Source organism: Drosophila novamexicana, unplaced genomic scaffold (assembly GCF_003285875.2).
Source record: "Drosophila novamexicana strain 15010-1031.04,08,12 unplaced genomic scaffold, DnovRS2.1 tig00000193-arrow-pilon, whole genome shotgun sequence".
Lineage (NCBI taxonomy): Eukaryota > Metazoa > Arthropoda > Insecta > Diptera > Drosophilidae > Drosophila > Drosophila novamexicana.
The window spans coordinates 6,511,704-6,536,962 of NW_020824787.1; the positions used below are offsets into that span (position 1 = coordinate 6,511,704).

The following is a 25,259-nucleotide window of genomic DNA, read 5'->3' on the forward strand; positions in this document are numbered from 1 at the left end:
CAAAATTAATTAATAGAAAATTGTTCGAAGGTTATTTAATAGCGGTGTTTTTGGCGCCTATATCATGCATTACTTTTGTTTTTTTTTTTTTTCTTTTTCAAAAAGTCAAACTGTAATGATACAAAATAAAATTTGATGTTCTAGCGAACTTGGCCATTTATGGTGGCTTTAATTTCATTAAGACAATACTCGGCCTGCTCAATAGCATCTGCATTTTTCTGACTCTTGCCCATTTTCCAGGCGAGCCGACAGAACTTTTCCGCTTCGGCTAGCAGGCCTTCGCGCAGGTAAACCAAACCCAGATTAGCCTGAAGGACGCCCTCCTGGGCGGCATCCTTTAGCTCCTTGGCTATGGCCAGTGCTTGTAATAGAGTTTCCTTGGCTTCGGTGTAATTTTCCAGCTAACAATGCAATTAATAATATTTAAAAGTTATTTTCAGAGCTAAATTAACATACGTTCACATAGGCCACGCTGATGTTATTCAAAATGGTCACCGAGGCATCGTTGAGGCTGCCATAGACCTCGACCAGTGTGGCTAGGGCCTCCTTGAACATGTTCTTGGCCTCCTCATATTTGCCCTGTTTCATAAGCAGCTGTCCAAACCTGCGGGTACGTTAAAGAATACAATATTAGTTTAAACATATTAAGCTGAATCTTTGCCTTTGGCTTTTAGGAAGCATGGAACAACCTTCAATACCAGTTCTTAGTCAAGCCATATAGCTCAAGTATGTCGCTATCCTGCGGCATTTCCTGCACCAGCTTAGCTAGGCGTTGCAGTGTCCATGTGAATCCCTGAAAGCTCTTTTCCAATTCGCCCTGCAGCTGCGACATGTGCGCTATTTTGGAGCTAATGTGCAGTATTTTGGGGCTGTCTTCCGTATGCCCCTCGGACATTAGGCGCCTCATCACATCCACAAATATGTTTTCGGCCTTTTTAAACTGTTCGCGTTCCATGGCCAAATTGGCCATCAGATCGTAGACATAGGTAATGCCGTGCGCTGATTTCATATCTTGGGCCATACGCAGCGCCAGATGCAGCATCTGTTCGGCCTTGTCGTATTGCTCGTTTTGTATGCATAATATAGAACGCTTTATGGTATCCACCAGCTTCGTTTCGGGCGTTTCTTCGGTATCACTGCCATCGCCGACGGTAAAAAAATTAAAACTAAACGCGGCCGTGAATATCAGCGCCGTGTGATTGGGATACGTTGAGCTGCTGCGTTCAGACTTCTGTCGCTGTTGGTGTCGGGTGTAAACACTACATAATGATCGGGATACTTGTGTCATCGGCTTGTAGCTGCTCCGCGCTTTGACTGTGTGATCATTTGTATTTGCACCAATGCCACGCATAAAACGCAACCGAGAAAAAACTTGTGTTATCCTACCAAAATTCTTCACCACCATTTTGTAGTGCAATGCATTCTATAATTAACTTAAAATTTATACGGTAAATCCGTTTACTGGTCGTTCGGACCAATTACGAAATATGAGTCAAAACAGTGTTGTAAAGAGCGGTCCGTGACTGGTTAATTAGTGTCGCCTAACGCATTTGATAAATATTAATGTCTAAAATTATTAAAAATACATCTTAAAATTGCACATTAATTTTACGTGTTTTTGTTTTTCAATTTATAATGGTGGTGTTCCTTAAACTGAGAACTCTTAAAATGAAATTGACAGCTACTGCTGTCAACTAATAAATTAGTTATTGTTGTCGTTTACGTAAGAACAGCATAAATGAACCTATTATATTCAAATTAAGAATGCCACAACATCAACAATTTGCATAAATTCATTATTAAAATGAATCCTTTTACGTTGTAACGGTTGTATCCTTTTTATTCATGTATTTTTTAACCTATCATATTCTCAAACGTCTGAAAACTATCGATTGCTAGAACCTGCGATAGTTGAAAAGTATTGACTGCAACTAAAAAGCAACCCTACCTATTGATGGCGGATTGACGCTTTTCGCTGGCAACAAAAAATTTTCTTGTGCGAGTAATCAAAACGTTGCACGCCGCAAATTAAGGAAAGAATTGTGCGTGCGATTAAATCGCGTACTGCCCACGTTTAAAATCAAGTGCAATAGCATTTTATTTCAGTGTTTTATTTACCAGTGGCATAAGTGTGCGGCAAGAACAGTTTTTTTTTAGTTACAGCTATGAGACGTCGTAGCGAGCGAAAAAAATCTACATCGCCAGCACCTTTGCCGGCACGTCGCAGTCGCCGATCGCGCAAAGTATCGGAAAATGAGAAAACCGAGGATGAGACGGTTGTAGAGAAAACAGAAGAAACAAAAGCGCCACCAACAATTGAAGAAATCAATGAGGAACGTGGGGAGCGCGCCTCAAGCGAAGAACATGCCGCATCGCCAGTGCGCAAAAGCCGCAATACACGCACGACACCGAAAAAGCGCCAAAGCGCTAGCAGTCAGCGCGAGAAGAGCAGCGAGCGCAAGGTGGAAACCATACCCGAGGAAGTAGAAAATGGGTCGGATGCGGTGCTGGCGAAGGCAAGCAGCAACAAGAACATCGATATCGATAACAAGGTATCGGCAGAAAAGGAAACGGCCAACAAACCCGATGAGCCGCAGTCCGAAACGGAACAGCATAAGGGATCAGAGACAGTAACCGATACAGACACAGACACAGCGGATGCCTTGATAAAGCCGAAAGAGGTGGAAGACGCAGAGAAGACGCCGGAGAAGAGCGTGGAGCAACACAACGATGATGCCTCTAAGGAAGGGGTGGAACCGGAAAAGGATAGCACCAATGAGGAGCCTGCCGTGGAAGAGGTAAAAGTTGCTTCTTCTTTAAGCTTAACAGCAAGTAAGGATGAAGTGCATCTAAAAACCACAAGCGATGTATTAGACATTCAAACAGAGGACATGGAAGAGCGGAACAACGAGAGATCGGACCAAACGGATGAGCCCGAATCAGACGACACCAAGCTGACACTCAAAATCGATGAGCAGAAGGAGAACCACAAGGAAAAAGTAGAGCAATCAACAGAGAAACAAACGAACAAGGAGCACCCAAACAGCGATAAACAGGAAACTGTGACACAAACACAGCGCTCGGTGCGCAAACGCAAGTGGCTAAGCAAGAAAGTGGCCGAACGTGCACCACCCGTGCTGGCCATATCAACGGATTCACTAAAGAACATCATTGCCGATGTGGTGAATCCTGTGCCGCTCAGCGATGTACAACTGGAATCATCATCGGAAGAGGAAGGTCTAGTGACCAGCGATCATGAAACGGACGAGCGGTCGTTAACTCCCGAACTGCGTGTCACAAAGGATAGGGATGAGGGTAACGCAACAGATGAGGAGCAACATCAACATCAACAGCAACAGAAATCGCAATCAAAATCAAATCATGAGAAAGAGACGCCAACGGTACCAGCTACAAGTAAGACAGCTATCGAGCCCGCCGCTTCCAAAGCAATTGCTGTTGCCCGCTCACCAAGTCCAGCGCGCAATCGTGCCAGCCATGTGCTTTTCATTACCAATCTGGTGCGTCCGTTTACTGTGCTGCAGCTCAAGGGGCTGCTGGCGCGTACGGGCAAGATCATTGAAGAGGATGGCTTCTGGATTGACCGCATCAAGTCCAAATGCTATGTTGCATATGCCACGGAGGAGTACGTACTTTGGTTTCACTTTCATCTCAACTCGCACAATACTAATGTGTTATTTATCTTTTAATGTTTACAGCGAAGCTATTGAAACACGTCATGCCCTGCATGGCGTACGTTGGCCGGTCTCGAATCCCAAGTGCTTGAATGTTGACTTTGGCAGCCGAACAGACATGGATCGTGCTATACAATCGACCAAAAATGAGGCACCCAAATATCCGCAGGACAATACCAGGGATAATCAGCACTCGGGCAACACTTGGTCGCGTTTGGATGCAAGCGAGAAAAAGGTATAGAATCAAAATTAGTTTCCAACTTTTGGCTTAACACCTACTAAATCGAAATTCTCTTTCACAACAGCCGGCACGTCCGGTGCGCGAATGGGATGTGGGCAAAAAGGAGCCCAATGAGCGCGACAAATTAAGCAACGACAGACGCCGCAGCAGCAAGGAACGTATCGACTCCAGATTGCGCGATTCAGATCGCGGCAAAGGCGGCGATGATGCCGAGCGCGCTGTGCAGGATCGTAAACGTTCAAGAGAACGCGAGCGTGGAGGACGTGAACGAGAGCGCGATCGCAGCGAACAACGTGTGCATGGTCGCAGCAGGAGCGGCTCACCAGGTTAGAAATATGCTGCTTTATAAAAATAAAATGTATAATAATGTGCATCAAACGCAGCGTTAAAAGTCAGAAAGAAGGAAAATGAACCACCCATCAGGCTACTAGATGATCTTTTTCGCAAAACTAAGGGTACGCCGTGCATTTATTGGCTGCCCCTGACACCCGAAGCAGTAAGTAAATGTGCATGCAATGCATTTTATCCCTGATGGCTAATGACTTTTGATTTGATTGTCCTAAAAGATTGCGGAAAAGGAGGCGTTCCGTCAGAAACGCATCGAGGAACACAAACAGCGTATCAAGGAGCGTGAGGAGCGCCTTAAGGAGCGTGAACGTGAAAAGGAGCGCGATCGTCCGCGGGATAATCGTCGGAATCGCTCCAACGAACGTCGACGTTCGCGCAGTCGCGATCGGGAGCGACGGCGTTACTAGACAGTAACTAAATGAACTACCGAAATAAAACAAAAACAAATGAAGTCAAAACGATGACAAAACATTTTAAAACAACAACAACACAAGGAAGAACAAAAATAGCAAGCAAATACAGCAGCAATTCATTTCAGGGGTTTTTCTCATCAAAGCCCAACATTTTTTATTTTGCCATTTGTTCTGAGTTAAAATATTCAACTTGAAGTCAGTGTACTTCAATTTGAATATTTTTCCCCTAATGACTCGACAAAGCAACCTAACAATGAGATTTCAATTTCTTTTTTTTTTCCTCCCCCTTCTCTATTTGCTGTTCTATATACCCATATATATATATATATATACATACATAACTTGATTTGATTTCTTTCCCAAATGTAGCTTTTTACAGCGCAACAACTACAACTTCAACTCCCCAACATCAGAACAGCAGGCGTCAGTCAATAGTACGGCAATCGCTACCCATTGGATTTGTCTCTGTCCGGAGTCCTAAAACTCTAGCCGCAAGTGTTTAATTTCGCCTATTCATACATAACTACATAAATATATATTTAAACAACAAATGCAAATTAATTAATTGAATTATTGTAACTAATTGAAATTTTTAAAGAACTTAAATATAACTAAATTACAGAAGGCAAGCTTGTGACCATGCCAAAAATTTAACTTCTCTCTTTATTCTGGCATACGGTAGGATTCTGAAAATTATATATCAATGCTTTATACATATATATACATATATAGATTTACCATTTTGTAATAGTTATCTTAAGAATTGTTGTAGGGAAGGTTTTATAAACATTGCTAGCTACTTCTTGTATTACTTTTAAAGAAATTCTAAATTAAGAAATAAGAAAAATGCGAAAGGGTTTACCAAATAATTGAAAAGTGTAAGTTAATCAATTCAAAATTCGCTCCTAAAGTACTCACTTCACACAGACAAACAAGTATCGATTTCTTTGCGATACCTTGAACAGCTGTATTTCGATATCATTAAGTCGGTCATAGTAATACTTGTGTTCCAATCGGTATCGAATTAATTCATTAAAATTTTACTTTAGAAAAGAAAAAATGTGGTCTGACACGTTTTTAATTGTATTTATATCAATATGCACCGCATTTTTGGGAGAGGGTATGTATTTAATAGAAAGCTAGATATTGACGCTATGAAACAAAGTGAACAATGTACACGTATTCATTTATAGGACTTACATGGCTGCTCGTCTACCGCACCGAAAAATATCAGAGGCTGAAGACAGAGGTGGATAAACAGAGCAAAAAGTGTAAGTAGCTTAAAAGTTATGTTTTCATCAACTATGCTGGCTAATTTGAAGTCACGCGACAACCATTTAGTGGAGCGACGCAAGGAAACACATGGAGATTCTTTGGACAAATCGGTGAAAAAGAAAATCGAGCGGTATGAGGAGAAACTGAAGAACAACAATCGTGACCTGTCGCTGGTCAAAATGAAATCCATGTTTGCCACGGGATTCGCATTTACCGCTCTGTTGAGCATGTTCAATAGTATATTTGATGGACGCGTTGTGGCACAATTGCCTTTTACGCCCATCTCCTGGATACAGGGTCTGAGCCATCGGAATCTGTCCGGCGATGATTATACCGACTGTTCGTTCATCTTCCTTTATATACTCTGCACCATGTCGATACGCCAGAACATACAGAAGCTCTTGGGCTTTGCGCCATCGCGTGCGGCTAGCAAACAGGGCGGCGGACTGTTTGGCCCAGCACCAGGTCAATTCAAATAATAGGACTTTGCGTTGGTTTTTTTTTTTTTGTAGCGAAATTTTCATTGGTTTCACAGTAATAAATTACAATTTAATTTAAAGCATTAAACTCATACATAGGCTTATCTACAATCAAGCGATCGAAACTCAAACGGGACAAATCCAACGTGCGAAACTGCCCGTCCATAATAAGCTCGGAGATGGCACGACCCAACGCCGGCGTTTGCTGTATACCCTGCCCACTGAAGCCGCTGGCAATATACAGATTATGATAATACGGATGCGCGCCCAAAATGCCATTCTCATCGTACACGTTGTAGTCGTAGAGGCCGGCCGAACTATTTACCACTTCAGCGGAAGCAAAAGCCGGCACACGTTCGATGAGGCCAGGTCTAATCTTCGTATCAAAATATGTTGGATATATGTCTAAATTATCGCTGCTAACTTCCTCGCCAGGGAGTGCATTGTGCCCGCACACATAGTGTCCACTCAAGCCCAGTCGGCGTATAAATGTGCCCGCTGTGTCCACGATCATGGGCATTGCCATGCCGGGCGCATTTTGCTCCTGCGTGCTTATCTTGTACATATAACGCTTGCGCGCATCTATGGGCAGCGGCACACGCAGTATGCCCGCCTCCCGGCCAATATGCGCTAGCCGTGCTACTTTGCTACTGTTGATGCCCGCCGCGATAACGCACAGAGCGAACTTAATGGTGCTCTTCGAGCCGTCCGCAAGTTGTACGACCGCCTTGTCCAAACTCTGATAGCTGCCTTCGTTGGAGCCCGTGACAATAATATCGTCTTGCCTTTTGAACACAAAATCGATGACTTCGCCATGCACAAAATGCCCGCCATAGCCATGGGCAGCACGTTTATAATTTGATAACAGCGCCCAGGGATCAAACCAACCTTCGCGCTCCAGTCCAACGCAGCCAAGTGCAATGCCCTCGGTATTCAGCCAAGGAAATCTAGAGGCCAAACGTTCCGCAGTCAGCAGCTCATTGCGTGCGCCCAGCTCATTCTGTAGCTGAGATGTTTCCTTAAGCATCTGCGCATCCGCTTCGTTAGCAAGCACCAGCTGGCCATGTGGCGTATAGTTGAGGGGTATATCGGTGCCAAAGTGTTCCGCTGCATCGCGCAGAAACTCGGCACCAAACAGCGACATTTGTATGTTCTCCGGCAGCGAAAAGTGATGGGAGAGGCCATTGATGGACACATGTGTTGCGCACCGCTTATGCTGGAATTACATAAAAGCTGAATACACTTGGCTGGCACTTCAATGGCATACAGACACGAACCTTCTCATCTTTTTCCACTACAACCACGTTGAGGCCATCGCGCGCCTTCTGCTTGAGCCAATAGGCTATGGAGCTGCCGATGCCGCCGCCTCCGATAATTAGCACATCACAGTGTGTTTGGAACTCGTCTACATTTCCCTTGTCGCCGCCAAAATTGAATTTTTTGCTTGTGGCAATGGGCTGTGGCTTATCCTCGTCCTCGTAGCTGTCTTCCTTGGGCACAAAGAATTCCTTAATCTTACGCATATCATTGCCAAGCAAACGGAATGTGCGCCTTATAGGATGTTTATCGTTTGGATCATTGCCGTCGGGCGTTTTCGGCCCGGCTGAGTAGGCACGTTGTAGTGGCGCTTGAAGTTGGCGCATAACATGTCGGAAACGTAGCATATTAATATAAATTTCTGTTCACTGAATGATAATTGAGTTTGGTTAATTTTAATTCATAAATTGTATTTATTGTTATGCTATCTCATAACGTTCAGTGGAAAAAACAGCTGTTGAGTGGTTCTGATTGGAGTTACTCGTTTCACTGTTAACTTAACAGTTGGCAAAAATGTTACTAACAGCGCTCACAGCTAATTGCCGCTAGGAAAAATTAATGTGCCAAACATTTTATTAAGATGAGTATATTTTATTCAAAAGAGAACTTAAATTATAATTACTCATCTAAGTATTTTAGTTTGAAATCTACATTTTCAAATCAACTCAAATATATGGCAGCCGTGGCTGATTTTGCACAGCGATATATCGATAGCTGTGACTTTAACATAGCGTCAGAGTAACATGTAATGCGTATATCACAACTATCGGTCATCTCTAGAGCCTGGCATTACTTGGCAATTTTGTATGTCGAATTCGGAAGAAAATTAATATTAAAAAATACAAACAGTAATTATACGCAAATCGCAAGACTCTTATAAAATGACAAACGCTGCTGCCGATGCTGTTACCCAAGACGTTGAAATGGAGGTTGACGCAACACCCGAAACACTAGCTGACGAAAAGAAAAATCAAGATCTCGCTGCTGTGCAGGAAATACGCGAACAAATCCGTCAGATAGAAAAGTCCGTGGCTTCTAAGGAATCGCGGTAAGTGGCCAAATTGAGACATTTTTAAGCTTGCAGCAAGCAAATATATAAAATAAAACCAAATTTAGTTTTATTCTTCGTGTGCTCCGCAATTTGCCTAACACACGACGTAAACTAAACGCCGTCGTCTTCCGGAACCTGGCACAGAGTATCTATCCGGTTGGCGCCGATCGTGAGTCAGCGTTGTCTCTGACTCCAGCACTGGAAAAAGATGCCACGGAATTGCCCGATGTGGCCAAAAAGCAGGTGGCCACAAAAGCACCCATTGCCGAGGTGGATGCGTATTTCTATCTGCTGTTGCTGGTCAAATTGATAGATGCAAGCGATTTGAAACGCGCTGGCGTTTGCTCGGAGGCTCTCATGTCCAAAATCTCGATACAAAATCGTCGGACATTGGATCTGATTGGCGCCAAGTCATATTTTTATCATTCACGCGTCGCGGAGCTTAACAATGCTCTGGAGGGCATACGCGCCTTTTTGCATGCCCGCCTGCGAACCGCAACGCTGCGCAATGATTTCGAGGGACAGGCGGTGCTTCTGAATTGTCTGCTGCGTAACTATTTGCATTATGCGCTGTATGACCAGGCCGATAAGCTGGTCAAGAAGTCTGTATACCCGGAGTCGGCCAGCAACAATGAATGGGCGCGTTTCCTTTATTACTTGGGTCGCATCAAGGCCGCCAAGTTGGAGTACAGCGATGCACACAAGCATCTGGTGCAGGCTCTGCGTAAATCTCCGCAGCATGCCGCGATTGGATTCCGTCAGACCGTTCAGAAGTTGATTATAGTTGTGGAGCTGTTGCTGGGCAACATACCGGAACGTGTGGTATTCCGCCAGGCGGGCTTGCGCCAATCTCTGGGTCCGTATTTCCAGCTCACACAGGCTGTGCGGCTGGGTAATCTGAAGCGTTTCGGTGATGTTGTGTCACAGTTTGGACCCAAATTCCAGATGGATCACACATTTACGTTAATCATACGACTGCGCCACAATGTCATCAAGACGGCCATTCGCTCCATTGGACTGTCCTATTCGCGCATCTCACCCAAGGATATAGCCAAGCGTTTGATGCTTGACTCGGCCGAGGATGCTGAATTTATTGTGTCCAAGGCCATACGTGATGGTGTCATTGAAGCCACCTTGGATCCCGCCCAGAATTATATGCGCAGCAAGGAGAGCACCGATATCTATAGCACACGCGAACCTCAATTGGCTTTCCATGAGCGCATCTCCTTTTGCTTGAACCTACACAATCAGAGCGTTAAGGCCATGCGTTATCCGCCCAAATCATACGGCAAGGACTTGGAGAGCGCCGAGGAACGACGCGAACGCGAACAGCAGGATTTGGAGTTGGCCAAGGAGATGGCCGAAGATGATGAAGATGGTTTCTAAGCGCATGCTATGCACTCAAACATATACTAATATTTCATAGATGTGTGTACCAATAAACATAATAAAATTAATTTTCAAAATTTTTAAACTTGGACGACACAATTGTTATTAAAAAAAATAGTATAGAATATATATCGGTATTTTCCCGCAAACGTATTTAACTCATATGGTTTTCCAAAAATTTGGATAAGGCGAGTTAAAGTGCTGTAAAGTATGCGTTGAGAGTGTTGTTAAACGTCGAAACGAAAACGAAAATTTGTGTTTAATCAATATATAACTTTAATAGAACATTATTTTCGTTCGAATACATGGCATAATATACAGCGCATACATAATTAACTAATTTCACTATGAGCTAGCTTTTAGATTTTAAAATAAGGACATAAATGTGGATCAAAACTATTCATAATTGTGTGTGGCGGCCATGCCCTATCGATAGTTACGCATGCTGCAAAGAGAAAAACCTATCGAGCATTTGCAAATAATCGATACATCTTTGCAATATCAACAACCCTATCTAGTTGCATTATTCTTGGAGCAGAAAGCAGAAAATTTTGTGAAAACACACCACGCAGCGAAAAATGTAAAGTGCGCAAATGGTAAAAAATAACAAAAAACAAAGTATGAGCTTGCAAATTGTGTTCAGATAGATAAAAAACAGTGCATGTGCGCGTTTATAGTAGAAAAACTACATGCAAGTAACCAGCAGCCACAGCATTCTGTGGCAGCGACGAGTCGTCCAGTAGCAGCGAGTAAATTGTGGAGTCTCTCTGGCCACATTGATGCAGCAGCGCCCGCAAATGTATGCGACAAACTAGTAGTGGGCAGCAGTAGCAGCAACAGCAGCAGCAGTCGCAGTCGCAGTCGTTGTCGTCTTTGTGAAGCGTCAAGCGCAAAAAAAAAAGAAAAGGAAAAAGTAAACGCCAAAACAAGAGAGTGAAAAACGTGCGTAAAAGTTAATTAGCTGCCGCCAAGCAACGAGCAAAAGCAGAAGCGAGTGGAGGAGCAACAGCAGCAGCTGCTGCTCTATACAAATCGACAATCGACATTGTTGTTGTTGTGTTTATTATTGTTGTTGCTGTTCTTGTGGTTTTTGCACCCACCACACGTAACTAGAGCAGCAGCCACTATACACACACACACACATACACACACACACAGGCACACAAATACACATACTCACACATACACACACACACACACACCCCTACATATAAACACTCCAGGCTAGACTTCGTAGTAGATGCGTGCGTGCCACAACAAAATTGGAAATGATTTGTCCAAAAGACGTCCTACAGTGGTTTAAGACTCTGGAGAGCTATAATCGCATCGATACCATGTGTTCACTGTTCGAGGCATGCCTGCCGTTTGAGTTGCGCTTTCTGGGCACTTGTCTGGAGGAGCTCGGTCGGCGTGATTCACCTGAATTGCGGGGCATGGAGTTGCGCGCCAATAATCCGCAGGATTTGGCTGCCGACATGTATAATTGCCAGAAGGGCGAGCCAACAGATAAGAAGATTCGCCGCAAGATGGCGCTCTATTTGGCGCTTATACGTGCCTGCAATCGGAATTGTGTGAGCGAAATCTTTCGCACTCTCGAATGCTGGGGGGAACGCGATTTTGCCAGCATTAACGATCAGGATACGTTCCTGGAGCTGCTACTCGTCTATACAATGGCTGCAAAACATCCGGTCTTCTCCTATCATCAGAACACCAAATGCGGCGAAATACTGGCCAAGATTAAGGAAATCAAGCGTATGGCGGATGAATCAACGCAAATCATAAACCAACAGCAGCAGCAACAGCAGCAACAGCAACAACAGCAACAACAGCAACAACAGCCACAACAGTCACAGGCGGCGCATCCACAGCACTTGCTTCAGCAGCAGCAGCAGCAGCCACCGCCGCCGCCTTTTCATCATCCCATGGTGCAAATGATGCAATCGCAGCCGGTAAACCCGCCCATACTGTTCCCACAGCCTTGGACCAAGGTAAGCAAACACTTTCATGTTTTCTATAGCTTTAGCCATTTGTAATACAGTAAAAGCTCTACCAACGGACGGATTCTCGAACATGACATCTATTTCATAAAAAATATAGTTATATATTTGTGTTCATTATTAACAGGCGAATCGATATAGTCATGTCCGCCTATCTGCAAGTTAGTCTCTTAGTTTTTTTTAGTTTAATTTTGTATGTACCGTCTTTATGCATTGGACTGTATGTATGTCTGAGTTGGCCGGATCGGATCGAATATACATCATATTTTCATGGAACCGATCGTTCGAATATCAAGTTTAATAATATTGACCACTTTATTGTTTTTCAAACAATACCAAACTTTCAATATTTTGTATACAATGCTATTTATATTATATTATTATAATACATACTATGTTATATAGTTCACACAGGTCAAAAGTAGAAACAATTACGATAATCTACAGTTATAAGTGGAAACACAATTATTCGCCCAAAAAAGAGCTTTCACTGTTCTCCAAATGATCTGATTAGCTGACTATTCCCTATCTTTTCCATTTGCAGCTAATGTCCGGCGCAGACGTGGACGGCATGCAGCATTTGATGCAATCCAATATCACCATTCCAGACACAAATGCCATTGCGGCAGCCAACGCTTGGTGTATGCGCAACATGTATGCAGTGCCACCGCCGCCACAGCCACAAAGCTTGGATCATCAGGTGCCGCCGCAAGCCAGCTCGCCCATGCTAAGCAGCCAGCAGTCATCGCCGTCAAGCAGTCGCACCACCAGTCCTCAGCGTGAACGCGGCAGTAGTGCTCCACTGCAGCAGCAACAACAACAACAACAACAGCAGCAACAGCTGCGCAGCTTGCCACAACGTTTGGCGGCCGGCATCAAGCATACGCGTCGCCCCTCTGTGGAGACAACGCCACCGCCAACGTCAACGTCCGTTGGCAGCGTAGACGCCAATTTGACGTCGCAGCACGTCAAGCATTTCGACGAGGTGAGTCCTAGAATCAAGGCTTTTAAGCATGGATCGTTTGTGATTTAAAGATGACATAATTTGTCTATACAGCCTGGTCAATATCCGTGTCCGTAATAACTAGAGTTTTTAAAATTAGGTTCTTCCATGTCAAATTAAAATAATAAGTTCTCTAACGGCTTGGGCTTTGCGTTAATCAACTGCCAGTCTTTCTATATATATATATAAATGTATATAATTATATGATTTCATATTAACTTTTGCAGGGCATCAGTGAAGGCGGCGGCAACAGCCTGTCCAGTATTATACGCAACGCAAGTTATCCACGTGTGGCACATCAGCGTATCAATGCGAATGCGTATATGCCCTCACACCAGCAGCAGCAACAGTCGCCGGTAAGTCAAGATGCACAGCAGCAGCAGCAGCAGGCGCATTATCAGATGAACAGCTATATCAAACCGAGCACACTTGCCCAGACGATGCATAATATGCATATAAATGATGATGGCAGCGGTTCGACGCGTATGAATTCTAGTAAAAGTGCAGCCACGACCAGCAGCGAGTCCGGCTGCTCGAATGGTTCGTGCGGCGAGACAACGCCACCGGAAACGCCCACGCCCACGCTGACCAACCATACAGTGGGCATCAGTTATCAGCAGCAGCAGCAACAGCAACAGCAAAAGCATCATCTTAGCAACAAGCAGCAGCAGCAGCAGCTCAGCCTGCAGCAGCGCCTGAATGGGCGCAACGGTGTGGAAAAGAGCTATCAGCAAATCTATGCGACGAGCAATCCCAGCGAGGCTCCGACATTGCAGCAGCAGCAGGCGCTGCTCATAAGTCCGTCTGCAGTTAATGCGCCGACAACAACAGTGCTGCTGCAGCCACAACAGCAGCAGCAGCAGCAACAACAACAGCAACAACCGCAGCAACCACCGCCAACAGCCGCAGCGTACAATACAGCCACATATTCATATCATACGGCAAGCGGACGTGGACCGCCACCGACGTTGATAAAGGCGCATCATGCGCCGCCGCCGCATACGCTGCACAGTTCCTTTCGGTTTTCGTTGCCACCGCCGCATAACAGTGAGCTAATATATCCGGCATATCATGCCGGCCTGGCGTACCCGCCTGTGCCCGTTACAGCGACGCCAGCGGGCGCGCCCCCTTCCGTTGTAACGGCGGCACAATTGGGCCGCAATTCGGCGGCGGTCATCAGCACGAATGCGGTCACAGTGCAAACGCAAACGCCCGCCCCTCAGCAGCAACAGTTGCTGGCCGCAACGGTTGCCGCATCGCCATACAGCACGCTCACTGTTTGTCCCATAACCGGAGCGAGCAGCGGTGTCGCCCAGAAGATCATCTCCTGCTATAATTGCGGCTCACAGACGCACAGCGGCCGGGACTGCCAGGAGGCCTCCATGGAGGATGTGACGCGCAGTGCCAACTACAAGCTGGACTATAGTACATCCAACAATCCAGGCAGCATGGATGGCCCCAATCTAACGGAACACAAGGATGTTGGCAATATGCTTAAGAATGTGCCAGCGACGACGCCAACGGCAACAGCAGCGGCATTGACCAGCATGGGCAAATAAGCCATGTATATTAAAAACACAGACACCCCCTCCCCACACACACACACCTACACTCACACACATATATATATATATATATAATTAATACATATATATATAATTAATACTTATTGTAATTCTTAACTACTTACACAATTGAACATTTATAGCGTTTGTAAAAGTGCGGAAATCAAATTTCACGCCTTTAGCCACGTCTCTTAGTTTAAGACATTTTTGCAAATTGCGTTAGCCAGAACAAGTCGCCTATAACTAAAAAAAAAAAAACAAAAAGATGAAAATAACAAAAAAAAATTACAAAACAATTAACAACCTTGCAGATCACAGGGAAATTATGCAGACAGTAAATGTAGTTATATATATATATATATATATATATATATATATATATATATATTTTATATATATATAAAATACTATATCTATGTATAATTCGCGCCCTTATACGAATATTTCTTATATTTTAGTTATACGCATAAAAAAAGAAGAAGAAGCAAAAACAGTTTACATTACGAAAAGCGATCAAACGCTAGTTAAAGCAGCTGTTAAATGAAGCAATAGATATAACAAGAATAGATTTCAATTGACATTTGTAAGCTAGCAGCAGGACTTCACGCAATTCATGATTGTGACGTAACAAATATCTATGTGTAATTGCGTGCATAATGTATGGAAAAAAAAATTATAGTTTTAAGCGCAAAACGGATATAAGAAGAAATACAAGAAAACATAAGCAAAAAGCAAGTAAAACAACAATTTTAGCATTACAATAAAATGTTAGCAAATACCCGACAAATGTGTATAAACAAAAAGAGCGTAGTGTAGCACACACATATATACACACACACAAACACACTCACACCACACTCGCACACGCACTTAACTCTAAATTGAGAGTGGGAGCGCGGGCGCGAGAGAGAGAGAGAGAATGTGCTTAGTTAACGTTAACTATTAATCTAATTATAACTACAATTTTTCATACTAGTAATTATTTATTTTTGCTGCTTCTTTGTTTAAACAGATTTTAGAATTGGTTTTTACATTGTATTATATAGATTATGATATATATACATATATATGTGCATATGTGTATGCATATACATATATACCTACACACAATACATATAATAGAATATGGCGTATATTATGTATAAAACGCGTTACTTTTTTTTTTTTTTATATAAATATAACCTCGTACTTGACCATAGGTAATGCAAAAATAATACGTATAAATATATATGTATATATAGAGTTGGTTTATGGCCAAGTTGAGATTTATGTAATGGCTTAGATCACGCCCACAGTTAGAACCTAAATGCCTGCGTTTTTTTTTTGTTTTGGTTACGTTATGTAAAAACGTTGTTACCTTTTTTATGGAGCAAAAACCTACAAAAAAAACGAAATTAAGAAGAAAAACAAAAACAAATCAACCAGCAAAAAAAAAAAACACAAAAAACAATATTGAAATGAAATGAAATACATTATTAAAAGAGTTTCTGCTAATGCGTAAGTGCATGACAAACGATTATTATATTTCAGTGAAAAAATAAAAAACAAATTGTTTCTTAAATTCGTGTAAAAAAAAACACAAAGCTAAAAGACAAATGCATTTTTTTTACTATCATTCATTCTCACTTAACTATATCATGCCTTGAAAAATTGTAGATATACGATGTCTAAAAGCCATTCTCCATTCATTGTTAAAAAGCTGTGTCAAATTAAAGTTGTAATATACAACAACCTTTATGTATATAAGTACTATACCTATGTATATGTGTAGCTATTTCGAGACAACCAGTGCATGGTGAGTATGGATGGATCTTGAGAGCTCTCGCGCTCCCCAATACCTTGATGGGCTAAGCTAAACTCCATTTAGAGTGCACGTTCGATATGCAGACTTGTCGAATGGCTTTGCTCTGGCATGGCGTACATTCATTTTTGTGAGCAACCCCTTTTAAGTACAGTAAATACTGACTAAGTGTAACAGTTAAGTTGTATGTTAACTTCAAGGCAGTTTAATTTAAAGACTTTGTTTTTATTAATCAGGATCTTATTTTATTACTGTCTAATAAACAATTTCGTGTTTGCAGATATCAAATACTTTCTGCAAATACATGTTTTATTGGACTATATTTATATGTATGCATACATCTATTTTTTTCCATTATTAATTTATTTAATAAAAACTAAGTTAGGTTTTAAACAAAGTGTTAATGAATGAATTAACATTCAATTTGGGATTTTAAAATCGACATAAGATTTTTGCAATATATGTAAAATCATTTGCTGTTTAGAAAAGTCTGCAGAAATCACAAAATTTGTACTCACTTTTTATTATTAATAATTTTATTAGATTATTTTGTTATCATAAGTTCTTGGCTTGGATCAGAAAATGTAGACTACGACCATATAGGATATATAAATATCTGGTAAGCTAGTTTTAATTTTTTGAATATAGTAAAACTTATGTTCGATATAAGGAGAGTGCACTGTATTTCGGAAACAAGACATAATTGTTGCGCCAGAGCTCTCGTATGGCACACACAATCCAAAAGCTGCTTAGACACATCGTCGTATTGCAACGAACCCATGAAACACATATGAGGACGGGGGAGAGTTGGAACGGCAACCGTGGCGTTCTCTCAAGCGTTACAGTTTTGGCTTGTCGTAACGGCAAGTAGTCTTCAGTTGTGCATAGACCTGGATCCGGTGTAGATTGTCTTGTCAAGAGGAAGATCTTGAGATAAACATTGTTTTAAATACTTGGATAAAAGGTTAAAAACTATTTCAAAATCGTATTATATAAATGCAATTAAGATATTTCGAATGTGTGCTCGCCGAGTGAAAATTTAGTTCTGGAGCATATTTTTACACAATTTGTATAATCATATCCAATTTTGCTGGTGCTTTAGCTCAGTTTTGGCCGTTTTAGCTCGGCGTGCTTGTTCATGCATGCAGTGTGGTAAGTTGTTACCATTCGGACCTCACCTCCGCCCGGAAAAACGAAAACGTAGACAAACAATGCTTAAGGCCGTAAAGAAAACGACCGAGGTAAACAAATCGAAATTAAAAGTTACGGCCAGTAATGCCAGCGAGAACAACAACAACAATAATAATAAAGACAACGACAGTGACACCTCTGAACTGGCCATAAAACGAGGCTCCATCTCTGGCCAAAAGCCAGAAGGCAGTCCAAATGACAGTCCCCCCCTGAAGAAACTCAGCCTGAAGGGCAACCAACTTTGCGGCAGCATTTTAATAGGCAACTACAACGTAAGCAAATATCATACCATATATACAGATGATTCATTTGTTAATTAACTCCGATTTTACAGTACCTAACCCAATTGGAGGTGTGCGAGAACGAAATGGAAGTCTTGGATCTGAGCACCTTGGCACAATTGGAAACATTGAAATGCAGTCGAAACAAGCTAATTGAGCTAATTATAAATGGCACCAATTTGCAGACACTTATAGCGGATCATAACTGTATGTATCGGAGGTTCTGGTTGGTTTAATGCAACTGGAGTTGAAAATGTTGAAGAATTTTCAAATTAATTAGCAGTTTTCTTGGTTAATGTTAAAACAATGCAGTTATTTAGTTACACTATGCAAAAACTCCAACTGCATTAGGCCCCATAGTTTTTGTGTATATTTTATTAATTAATTGTTTGTTTATTCGACTTAAAAGGTCTGCAGAGCATCTCCATATCGAAGTCGGTGCCATTGAAGCTGCTGCATCTGGACATCTCGTACAATTACCTGAGCACTTTGCCCCAGTGGATTGGTGGCTGTGTGGCTTTGGACACACTCATCGCAACGCACAATCACTTGAGCCACATTAGGGAACTATTAAGAAATTATCGCATCAGCTGCCTGCGTACGCTGAACCTTTCGTACAATTCTCTGCAGCAGCTCGACTATTTGCCGGATGCTTTTTGCAGCGTGAAGCAGTTGCAGCTACAGAGCAACGAGCTGCAGCGGCTGCCGGACAATTTTTTTGCCGTAACCCATGCGCAGCTTAGCCAACTGAATGCCTCCTGCAATAGGCTAGGCCAATTGCCGCGCTACGAGCAGAACAATAATGCGGCGCTGGAAGAGCTCAGCCTGACGGCGAATCAGCTGAACGATAACATATTCGAGCCACTGTTGCATGCGAGCCGGCTGAAAGTGCTGCGCCTGGCTCACAATCGCCTGGGCGTGCTGCCCGCGGAGTGTGTGCGCAACTGGCCGGAGCTGGAGGTATTGGTGCTATCTGGCAATATGCTGCAACAGCTGCCGGATCAGGTAGCCAGTCTGAGTCAGCTTCGGGTGCTGCGCTGCTGCAACAATCTGCTGCTCAGCACGCCGCAGCTGGCCAAGCTGAGCAGGCTAAAGATACTGGACTTGGCGCATAATCATTTGGATCGCATTAATCTGCTGTCGCTGGTGCCTGCGCGCAATCTCAAGTACTTGGATCTGTCTGGCAATTTGCAGCTGCAGGTGGATGAGCAGCAGCTTAAGGTCTGCAAGACGCAAAGCCAGCGCGTCTGGAGCTTAGTCGATGTCTCCGGCAACAATCGCGCCGAATTGCCCACCAGCACGCGACGCCTGCCGTCAGAGTTTAACAAATCTGTGCACAAAGCCAAGACGCTGCCCTGGACCCTGGGCTTTGCCGAGACACCTGGTGAACTGCGCAAGCTGCTTGTTAGTCAGCTGCGTGCGAGTCAGTTTAATGGATGCGCAGATGAAGCGCTCTTGGGCATGTTTGAGTCGCAGAGCGATGCTCGCCAGGCACAGCAAATGGCTCAACTGGTGCCCGGCCTGTTGAGGCAGGAGCAAACGCTGAAGGAGTCGCCGCTGAATGACTACTTGAAGTACACGCTGCTCTCGGCGCAGCGGCAATGCGGCGTTTGCCTGCGCAGCGCCACGCTCATGCACCTGCTCCGCCAACCCTCCAAGGTGCGCGCCCTCAAGTCCAAGCGTTATGTACTGCGACTAGCCCATCTCGGCCACTTCGACGCGTATCTAGTGCGACGCACCACCCACCTGCGATTGACCGAGTCTGTAGCACACTGCGATGGCCATAAACGTCTCACAGCTACACATACACTGCCCGATCCTGAACTGCTGGAGGTGAGTACCAAAAAGTTCCTATTTTAAATGTCGATAACACCTTCAAGGGTTGCACTTAACATGCTTACACATAATAATAATAATAGTGATGTGATCTATTAGTTTTATCATCGTCTATAAGAAAAGCATACTGGTGTTTGTTAAGAGAACTTTTTAAATGTGAGTTATATCCCGTCGATATAGGCATGTTAGTTTGTCCGATATTCCGTTTTTATGGTAACTATAGAAAACCTCAGGTATCATGAATCATCATTAACGCTTGCATTGGTTTGTCTTGGGTGGCAGGCAGAACCCATACCGCAAAAGCAAGAAGATATATTTAAGATATCTTTCGCCAACTCGCCGATTACTACCGTCACAATTCTTCTCACATTCTTCTCACGGCATGCAAAAAATATTCGTCCTTGTTTAAATTAATTAAGAAATGTGCTGGCTCATTATATTGATGTCTCGAACCAGTTTTTGGACTATGACCCCAGGTTAAGTAGAGAAAAAATGCGAAAAAAACACAGAGAGCAAGCGAGGAATTCTAGCAGAAGCCGAAGAGTGTCTACACATGAGCCAAAACTTGCTTCGAATCATCTCAGAATCCCTAATAGGACATTTCAGGCTGCGCAAGCTTCTGCTCGAAATAAAAATTGTGGAGGATGAAGCGCAAAATCTGCTTTGAGAGCAAAGAAAATTCGGAGCACATTCTGGACATTCCCCTTCCAGGCTGTAATTTTCTCAGTTGGAGGATTATACCCTTGATATTTAAAAGAGAGATAGAGCCCTAATGGCAGGAAAAGTCATAGCATTTCGGCATATGAAAGAATTGGATAAAAAACCTGTAAACCAGTTTATCCTCATATACACAGATAGTCGCACTGCACTTGACTTACGCACTCTTGAAATGCTTATTGTGTTTACCATTAAAACATCTTAAACATCATGCAGATAACACTGAGCAACGATGATGAGTACCTGGTGCTGGGCAATGATCAGCTGTGGGCTGTGATGGACATTGGACGTGCGGCACGGGAGATACGCAAGGAGGAGAATGCGCTGCTGGCCGCCAAGAGGTTGCTGGAGATAGCTCAAAGCTTTGGCGCCACAGCGAATCTCAGTGTGATTGTGGTGCGGTTCAGTCACCTGAGCACCGATGTGGATCATTTGATTCGGGAGCTGAAGCAGAGTGTGCGTAAAAAACCTGCGCTAATAAGCACGCAATCACCGCCGCCCAGCCTGTCCGTGAGCAAGCGCACCTGTTGTGATCGCAGCAATGCGTGCCGACATCGCAATTTGGAGCAGGAGCTGCTGGCTGGACGCTCTTCGCCCAGCGGCCAAAGCAATCCGGATTTGTTGAGCAAAGATGTGGCCACTGTGGCCAAGGACGAGTTCATATTGGCGCATGCGCGTGTGCTGCAGGAGGAACAGCAACTGGAAATGCTGGACGAGACGGAGTCGGTATTATCCGAAGAACAATTCAAATGCTGGGAATATATGCTGGAGCAGAACACCCAACTGCTGTTCGACAAGGAGCTGAATACAATATCCAAATCATTTACCAAGCAGCGACTGCCCACAGCCGGCAACGATTGCAACGATCTGAAGTCGAATCTCATACGCAACGTGACCAACAAGTTCATCTCGAGCAGCACACCCCAGTTGACCCAGCCGCATCCTCCGTTGGCTGCCTATCAGCAGTTGAAGCAGCAGCTACCCACCGAACATTTTGGCAGCATGCGCTCCTTCCAGCAGTCCCCCAACTATGGCTACAATCTCTTCGATGGCAAGTCACGGGATGTCTATGCCAAGTTGGGCGGTGGACCACATGCCGCTTACTTTGGTTCCCTGCAGCGGCGCATGCCCTCTAATTTTGAGTATGATTTTCCTGTTACGCAGGAGAGGGATCATAATATTTTGGATGAGGAGGAGTTGGACGAGGATGGCTTTTCGGAGCATGAGAGTCGCATGCGTAAATATTGGGGCGTGGCAACCACTGAGCTGTAGGCGAAGGCGGAAGAACAAATTTTGCATTTGTTTGTTGTTTAGTACTTAAATTATAAAGAATATAAATAGGTTGGAAATGGAATGGAGAACAAAGATGGATGGCATTATATCAACAATTTAACTGCTATAATTGGAGATTATAGTATAAGATATGCATCGTATTAGAAGAGCCGGACGCATAGTTGTATATATATAATTAAAGCCTTATAAAATAAAAGAATATAATATCTATATATAAAGTTTTTATTATCATTATTATTATCATTATAATAACCATTATCATTATTATTATCATTATCATTATTATTATCATTATCATTATCATTATTATTATCATTATAATCACCATTATCATTATTATAATCATTATCATTATTATTATCATTATCATTATCATTATCATTATCATTATCATTATCATTATCATTATCATTATCATTATCATTATCATTATCATTATCATTATCATTATCATTATCATTATCATTATCATTATCATTATCATTATCATTATCATTATCATTATCATTATCATTATCATTACCATTACCATTACCATTATAATTATCATTATCATTACATTATCACCATTATCGTTATTCTCAACGTTATCTTTATAAATATCATTATCACTTTCAATTTAATTAGCACTTTTATAATTATTATCTTTATCACTAGCGTAATATAGCGTAAGAGAGAGAGAGAGAGAGAGAGCGAAAGAGTAAAATACCCTTTGTAAAGGAAATATAAAAAGGACAGAGGTCGGTTGAGATACAGTAAACAAGCAATATCAAGAGTCAATGATATATTATTATGTCGTCTAAGATTGATAGCTAGTTGTCTATAGCAGAGACATTTTCTTACAGATTGCCCTTCTATGCGATTTTTAAGAGCTCAAGTAACATCATAGAAAATAGGAAAAAAGTAGGAAAATCTGCTGTTAAGAAAAGGGGAATTTTAAAAGGCTACTGATTCATCAAAATGTAAAATAAGCTTGTAGGTAGAATGGGACTCCCATCACTCGTTTCAGTGAATTTAATTTCGTTTTAATTAGTCTAATATAATATGTCGGCTCTTCGGTGTGTTTTCCCTGCTGTGTCGTACACGTGGTAAAATTGAAACGAAATTTAAATGGAAAATTTAAATAAATTCTTTGGAATCAATAGGCGTTGTAACAGCAAGCTGGCATAATTTAATAATAATAATAATACATTTAAATTCTATGCTTTTACGTTGATATGATGGACTTTATCACGCGGTCCGCGATTAGTTATCAAAACAATATAATGAACCGGTTTTCTAGCTTAATATGCCAACTTTATCAGCATGAAGAAGCCAATGCGTCTAGCCGCCGTCTGGCCTAATATTGAACCCGTTTTACGTGGACAAACATCAAACGAAAATCGTATAAATTGCTGATGTGCCCATCATAGCCGAGATAGTAGTAAAAAGAACATCGCATAGTTAGTAGCCCCAAAAATAAATTAAAATGAGAATCCTGGTATGTTTTGCTTATGGTTGTGGTTTTAAGCAGAAAACTGAATATTGTCCTGGTGTGATCCTCAGTTGGTTGCGTTCATTGCGATAGCCACGTTTGCTTCGGCTTCGGCTCAGTTTGGTTTTGGAGGAGGCTTTGGTGGCGGACTACAGCAGCAACAGCAGCAGCAGCAAGAAGGATTCGGAGGCTTTGGCGGCTTTGGTGGTGGAGAACAACAGCAGCAACAGCAGCAGCAAGAAGGATTCGGAGGCTTTGGCGGCTTTGGTGGTGGAGAACAACAGCAGCAACAGCAGCAGGAAGGCTTCGGCGGCTTTGGTGGCGGAGGACAGCAGCAACAACAGCAGCAGCAGGAAAGCTTTGGAACATTTGGGGGGTTCTGAGGAGAATAGTAACAGCAGGAAGGATTCGTGGGCAGAAGTCTTTCAAAGACTATTAAACTAAAATGAGTCTTTATTTAAAAAAAGAAAATACGAATTTGTTAAGGCTTACGTTGAAAGAAAGCCTAATGTTTAGTGCATAGTTTAAAAACATATCAGTTTTAAAACTTTTGAATTGTAGCGCCAATAAAAAACTGCTTGCAAGAAATCTGTCAAGCAGTTACTGATGTAATTTATTCGTAATCAAGAAGTGCGCTGCTTGCTTAGCTCATGTCCTTACATTCGCATTTGGCCCATAGAGGGCAACCAATGCGAAGCAAGAAAAATCGTTAAAAAATTAAAAAGTTCAATAGAGCGCCGAAGGAGGGCTAACAATGCGAAGCATGAGAAAACTCAGAAATTAAAAGGTGCAACAACTTTTATACCCTGAACCCATTAATAATGGGTATAAGGGTATATTGTGTTTGTGCAAAATCCATATGTATGTAACAGGCAAAAGGAAGCATCTCCGACCCCATAAAGTATATATATTCTGTTTTATGGGCAATTTTGGTAAATAATAAGAGCTAGAATCACCAAACTTGACATATAGCTTCTAAAATAGAATATATATATGCATTTGATGTTGTAAGGAGGGGGTTCAGGGTATCCCCTAGTTGGGAGCTCCCGACTAGAACCTCTTACTTGTTTTGTATTGATTTATGTTTTAAACATAATTACACGTCTTCAGGTAAATTAAGAGTTCTTAATCAAGAACAATTTAATTATTTTGTGATATATGTATCACGAAATTGACAATCCTTATGTTATTATTTAAAATTATATTAATTGATCTGATTATTCATTGCGGCATCAAACAAGCGCACTCAAAAGTGCCCATTAAAATTGAGGACTTAATTTAACAAGCATAAAACACACACACGCACACGCACATAAGTTAATCCATGTAATAGGTACATGCCTCAGACATTCATTCATATATAGGCTGTGGGACTAAGGCCCCGTATTTGTAAGGTCACTGAGGCGCATAATTCATGTCAATATCAGAACTCATTTACTTGCGGTTGTTTTTAGCGACGCGCTGCGAAAGAAAATTCATCTAAGTGGCAACGACATCAATGGGGCATGTGCGTCGAAGAGGGGGGTGGGTGGGTGAGTTGCCAGAGAGATATTTGCGTGTGGCTTTCTAATCATTTCGAACCGCTCAAGTGTATTACCGTTATAGGCCGCGTTAACAAGGCAAGCAGCTGACATGCGTTGGGCAAATATGAAACTTTTCTGGAAGCACATCCGTTATCCGATCTTAAGTAGTGTATGCCAACGGGAGGCTGGTAATTTTAATTACTTTTTCGGTCTCATTTGTTTCCACTTGTTGCCCATCAGTTAAAACTTAAGTTGAAGTTGAAATGACAATTCCCTTTCCGCCGCACCATTCAACCATTTCCATTCACGATTCGCCCAAAACCATTTTCATTTTGAACATTTTACACTTGAAAGCCTCACACTGATGTCTATC

The 25,259-nt window shown here is 42.5% G+C and overlaps 7 protein-coding genes across 9 annotated transcripts; 5 read left to right on the top strand and 2 right to left on the bottom strand.

Annotated features, from left to right (window-relative positions):
• Nucleotides 1-9: 9 nt before the first annotated feature.
• On the bottom strand, nt 10-1,653 carry LOC115759151 (tetratricopeptide repeat protein 19 homolog, mitochondrial). Of its 2 annotated transcripts, XM_030700006.1 has the most exons (3): nt 699-1,652; nt 457-604; nt 10-401 (listed from the first exon to the last, which is right to left on the bottom strand). In XM_030700006.1, exons 1-3 carry the CDS (start codon nt 1,403-1,405, stop codon nt 141-143), a joined length of 1,116 nt encoding a protein of 371 aa, XP_030555866.1. In that variant the 5' UTR covers nt 1,406-1,652; the 3' UTR covers nt 10-140. The 2 variants fall into 2 exon arrangements, with proteins under 2 accessions (XP_030555866.1, XP_030555867.1); XM_030700007.1 differs by lacking the exon at nt 10-401 and having other exon boundaries at nt 521-604; nt 690-1,653.
• Nucleotides 1,654-1,945: 292 nt separating this feature from the next.
• LOC115759146 (apoptotic chromatin condensation inducer in the nucleus) lies at nt 1,946-4,739 on the top strand. 2 transcript variants are annotated; one of them, XM_030699999.1, is made up of 6 exons: nt 2,723-2,798; nt 2,875-3,643; nt 3,717-3,927; nt 3,998-4,259; nt 4,317-4,429; nt 4,500-4,739. In XM_030699999.1, the coding sequence occupies exons 2-6, from the start codon at nt 2,892-2,894 to the stop codon at nt 4,686-4,688; spliced, it is 1,527 nt and encodes a 508-aa protein (XP_030555859.1). In that variant the 5' UTR covers nt 2,723-2,798; nt 2,875-2,891; the 3' UTR covers nt 4,689-4,739. The 2 variants fall into 2 exon arrangements, with proteins under 2 accessions (XP_030555858.1, XP_030555859.1); XM_030699998.1 differs by having other exon boundaries at nt 1,946-3,643.
• A 973-nt stretch (nt 4,740-5,712) lies between these two features.
• Nucleotides 5,713-6,502, top strand: LOC115759153 (calcium load-activated calcium channel). The gene is made up of 3 exons (XM_030700009.1): nt 5,713-5,814; nt 5,888-5,965; nt 6,036-6,502. The coding sequence occupies exons 1-3, from the start codon at nt 5,754-5,756 to the stop codon at nt 6,446-6,448; spliced, it is 552 nt and encodes a 183-aa protein (XP_030555869.1). The 5' UTR covers nt 5,713-5,753; the 3' UTR covers nt 6,449-6,502.
• LOC115759147 (FAD-dependent oxidoreductase domain-containing protein 1) lies at nt 6,465-8,445 on the bottom strand. Its single transcript, XM_030700000.1, has 2 exons — nt 7,726-8,445; nt 6,465-7,664 (listed from the first exon to the last, which is right to left on the bottom strand). The coding sequence occupies exons 1-2, from the start codon at nt 8,110-8,112 to the stop codon at nt 6,519-6,521; spliced, it is 1,533 nt and encodes a 510-aa protein (XP_030555860.1). The 5' UTR covers nt 8,113-8,445; the 3' UTR covers nt 6,465-6,518.
• A 114-nt stretch (nt 8,446-8,559) lies between these two features.
• Nucleotides 8,560-10,290, top strand: LOC115759148 (probable 26S proteasome non-ATPase regulatory subunit 3). Its single transcript, XM_030700001.1, has 2 exons — nt 8,560-8,813; nt 8,882-10,290. The coding sequence occupies exons 1-2, from the start codon at nt 8,647-8,649 to the stop codon at nt 10,200-10,202; spliced, it is 1,488 nt and encodes a 495-aa protein (XP_030555861.1). The 5' UTR covers nt 8,560-8,646; the 3' UTR covers nt 10,203-10,290.
• Nucleotides 10,291-10,536: 246 nt separating this feature from the next.
• On the top strand, nt 10,537-15,095 carry LOC115759145 (putative mediator of RNA polymerase II transcription subunit 12). Its single transcript, XM_030699997.1, has 3 exons — nt 10,537-12,193; nt 12,747-13,187; nt 13,433-15,095. The coding sequence occupies exons 1-3, from the start codon at nt 11,474-11,476 to the stop codon at nt 14,762-14,764; spliced, it is 2,493 nt and encodes an 830-aa protein (XP_030555857.1). The 5' UTR covers nt 10,537-11,473; the 3' UTR covers nt 14,765-15,095.
• A 2,056-nt stretch (nt 15,096-17,151) lies between these two features.
• LOC115758593 (protein phosphatase PHLPP-like protein) lies at nt 17,152-22,056 on the top strand. Its single transcript, XM_030699313.1, has 4 exons — nt 17,152-18,034; nt 18,097-18,250; nt 18,453-19,876; nt 20,813-22,056. The coding sequence occupies exons 1-4, from the start codon at nt 17,714-17,716 to the stop codon at nt 21,866-21,868; spliced, it is 2,955 nt and encodes a 984-aa protein (XP_030555173.1). The 5' UTR covers nt 17,152-17,713; the 3' UTR covers nt 21,869-22,056.
• Nucleotides 22,057-25,259: the final 3,203 nt, after the last annotated feature.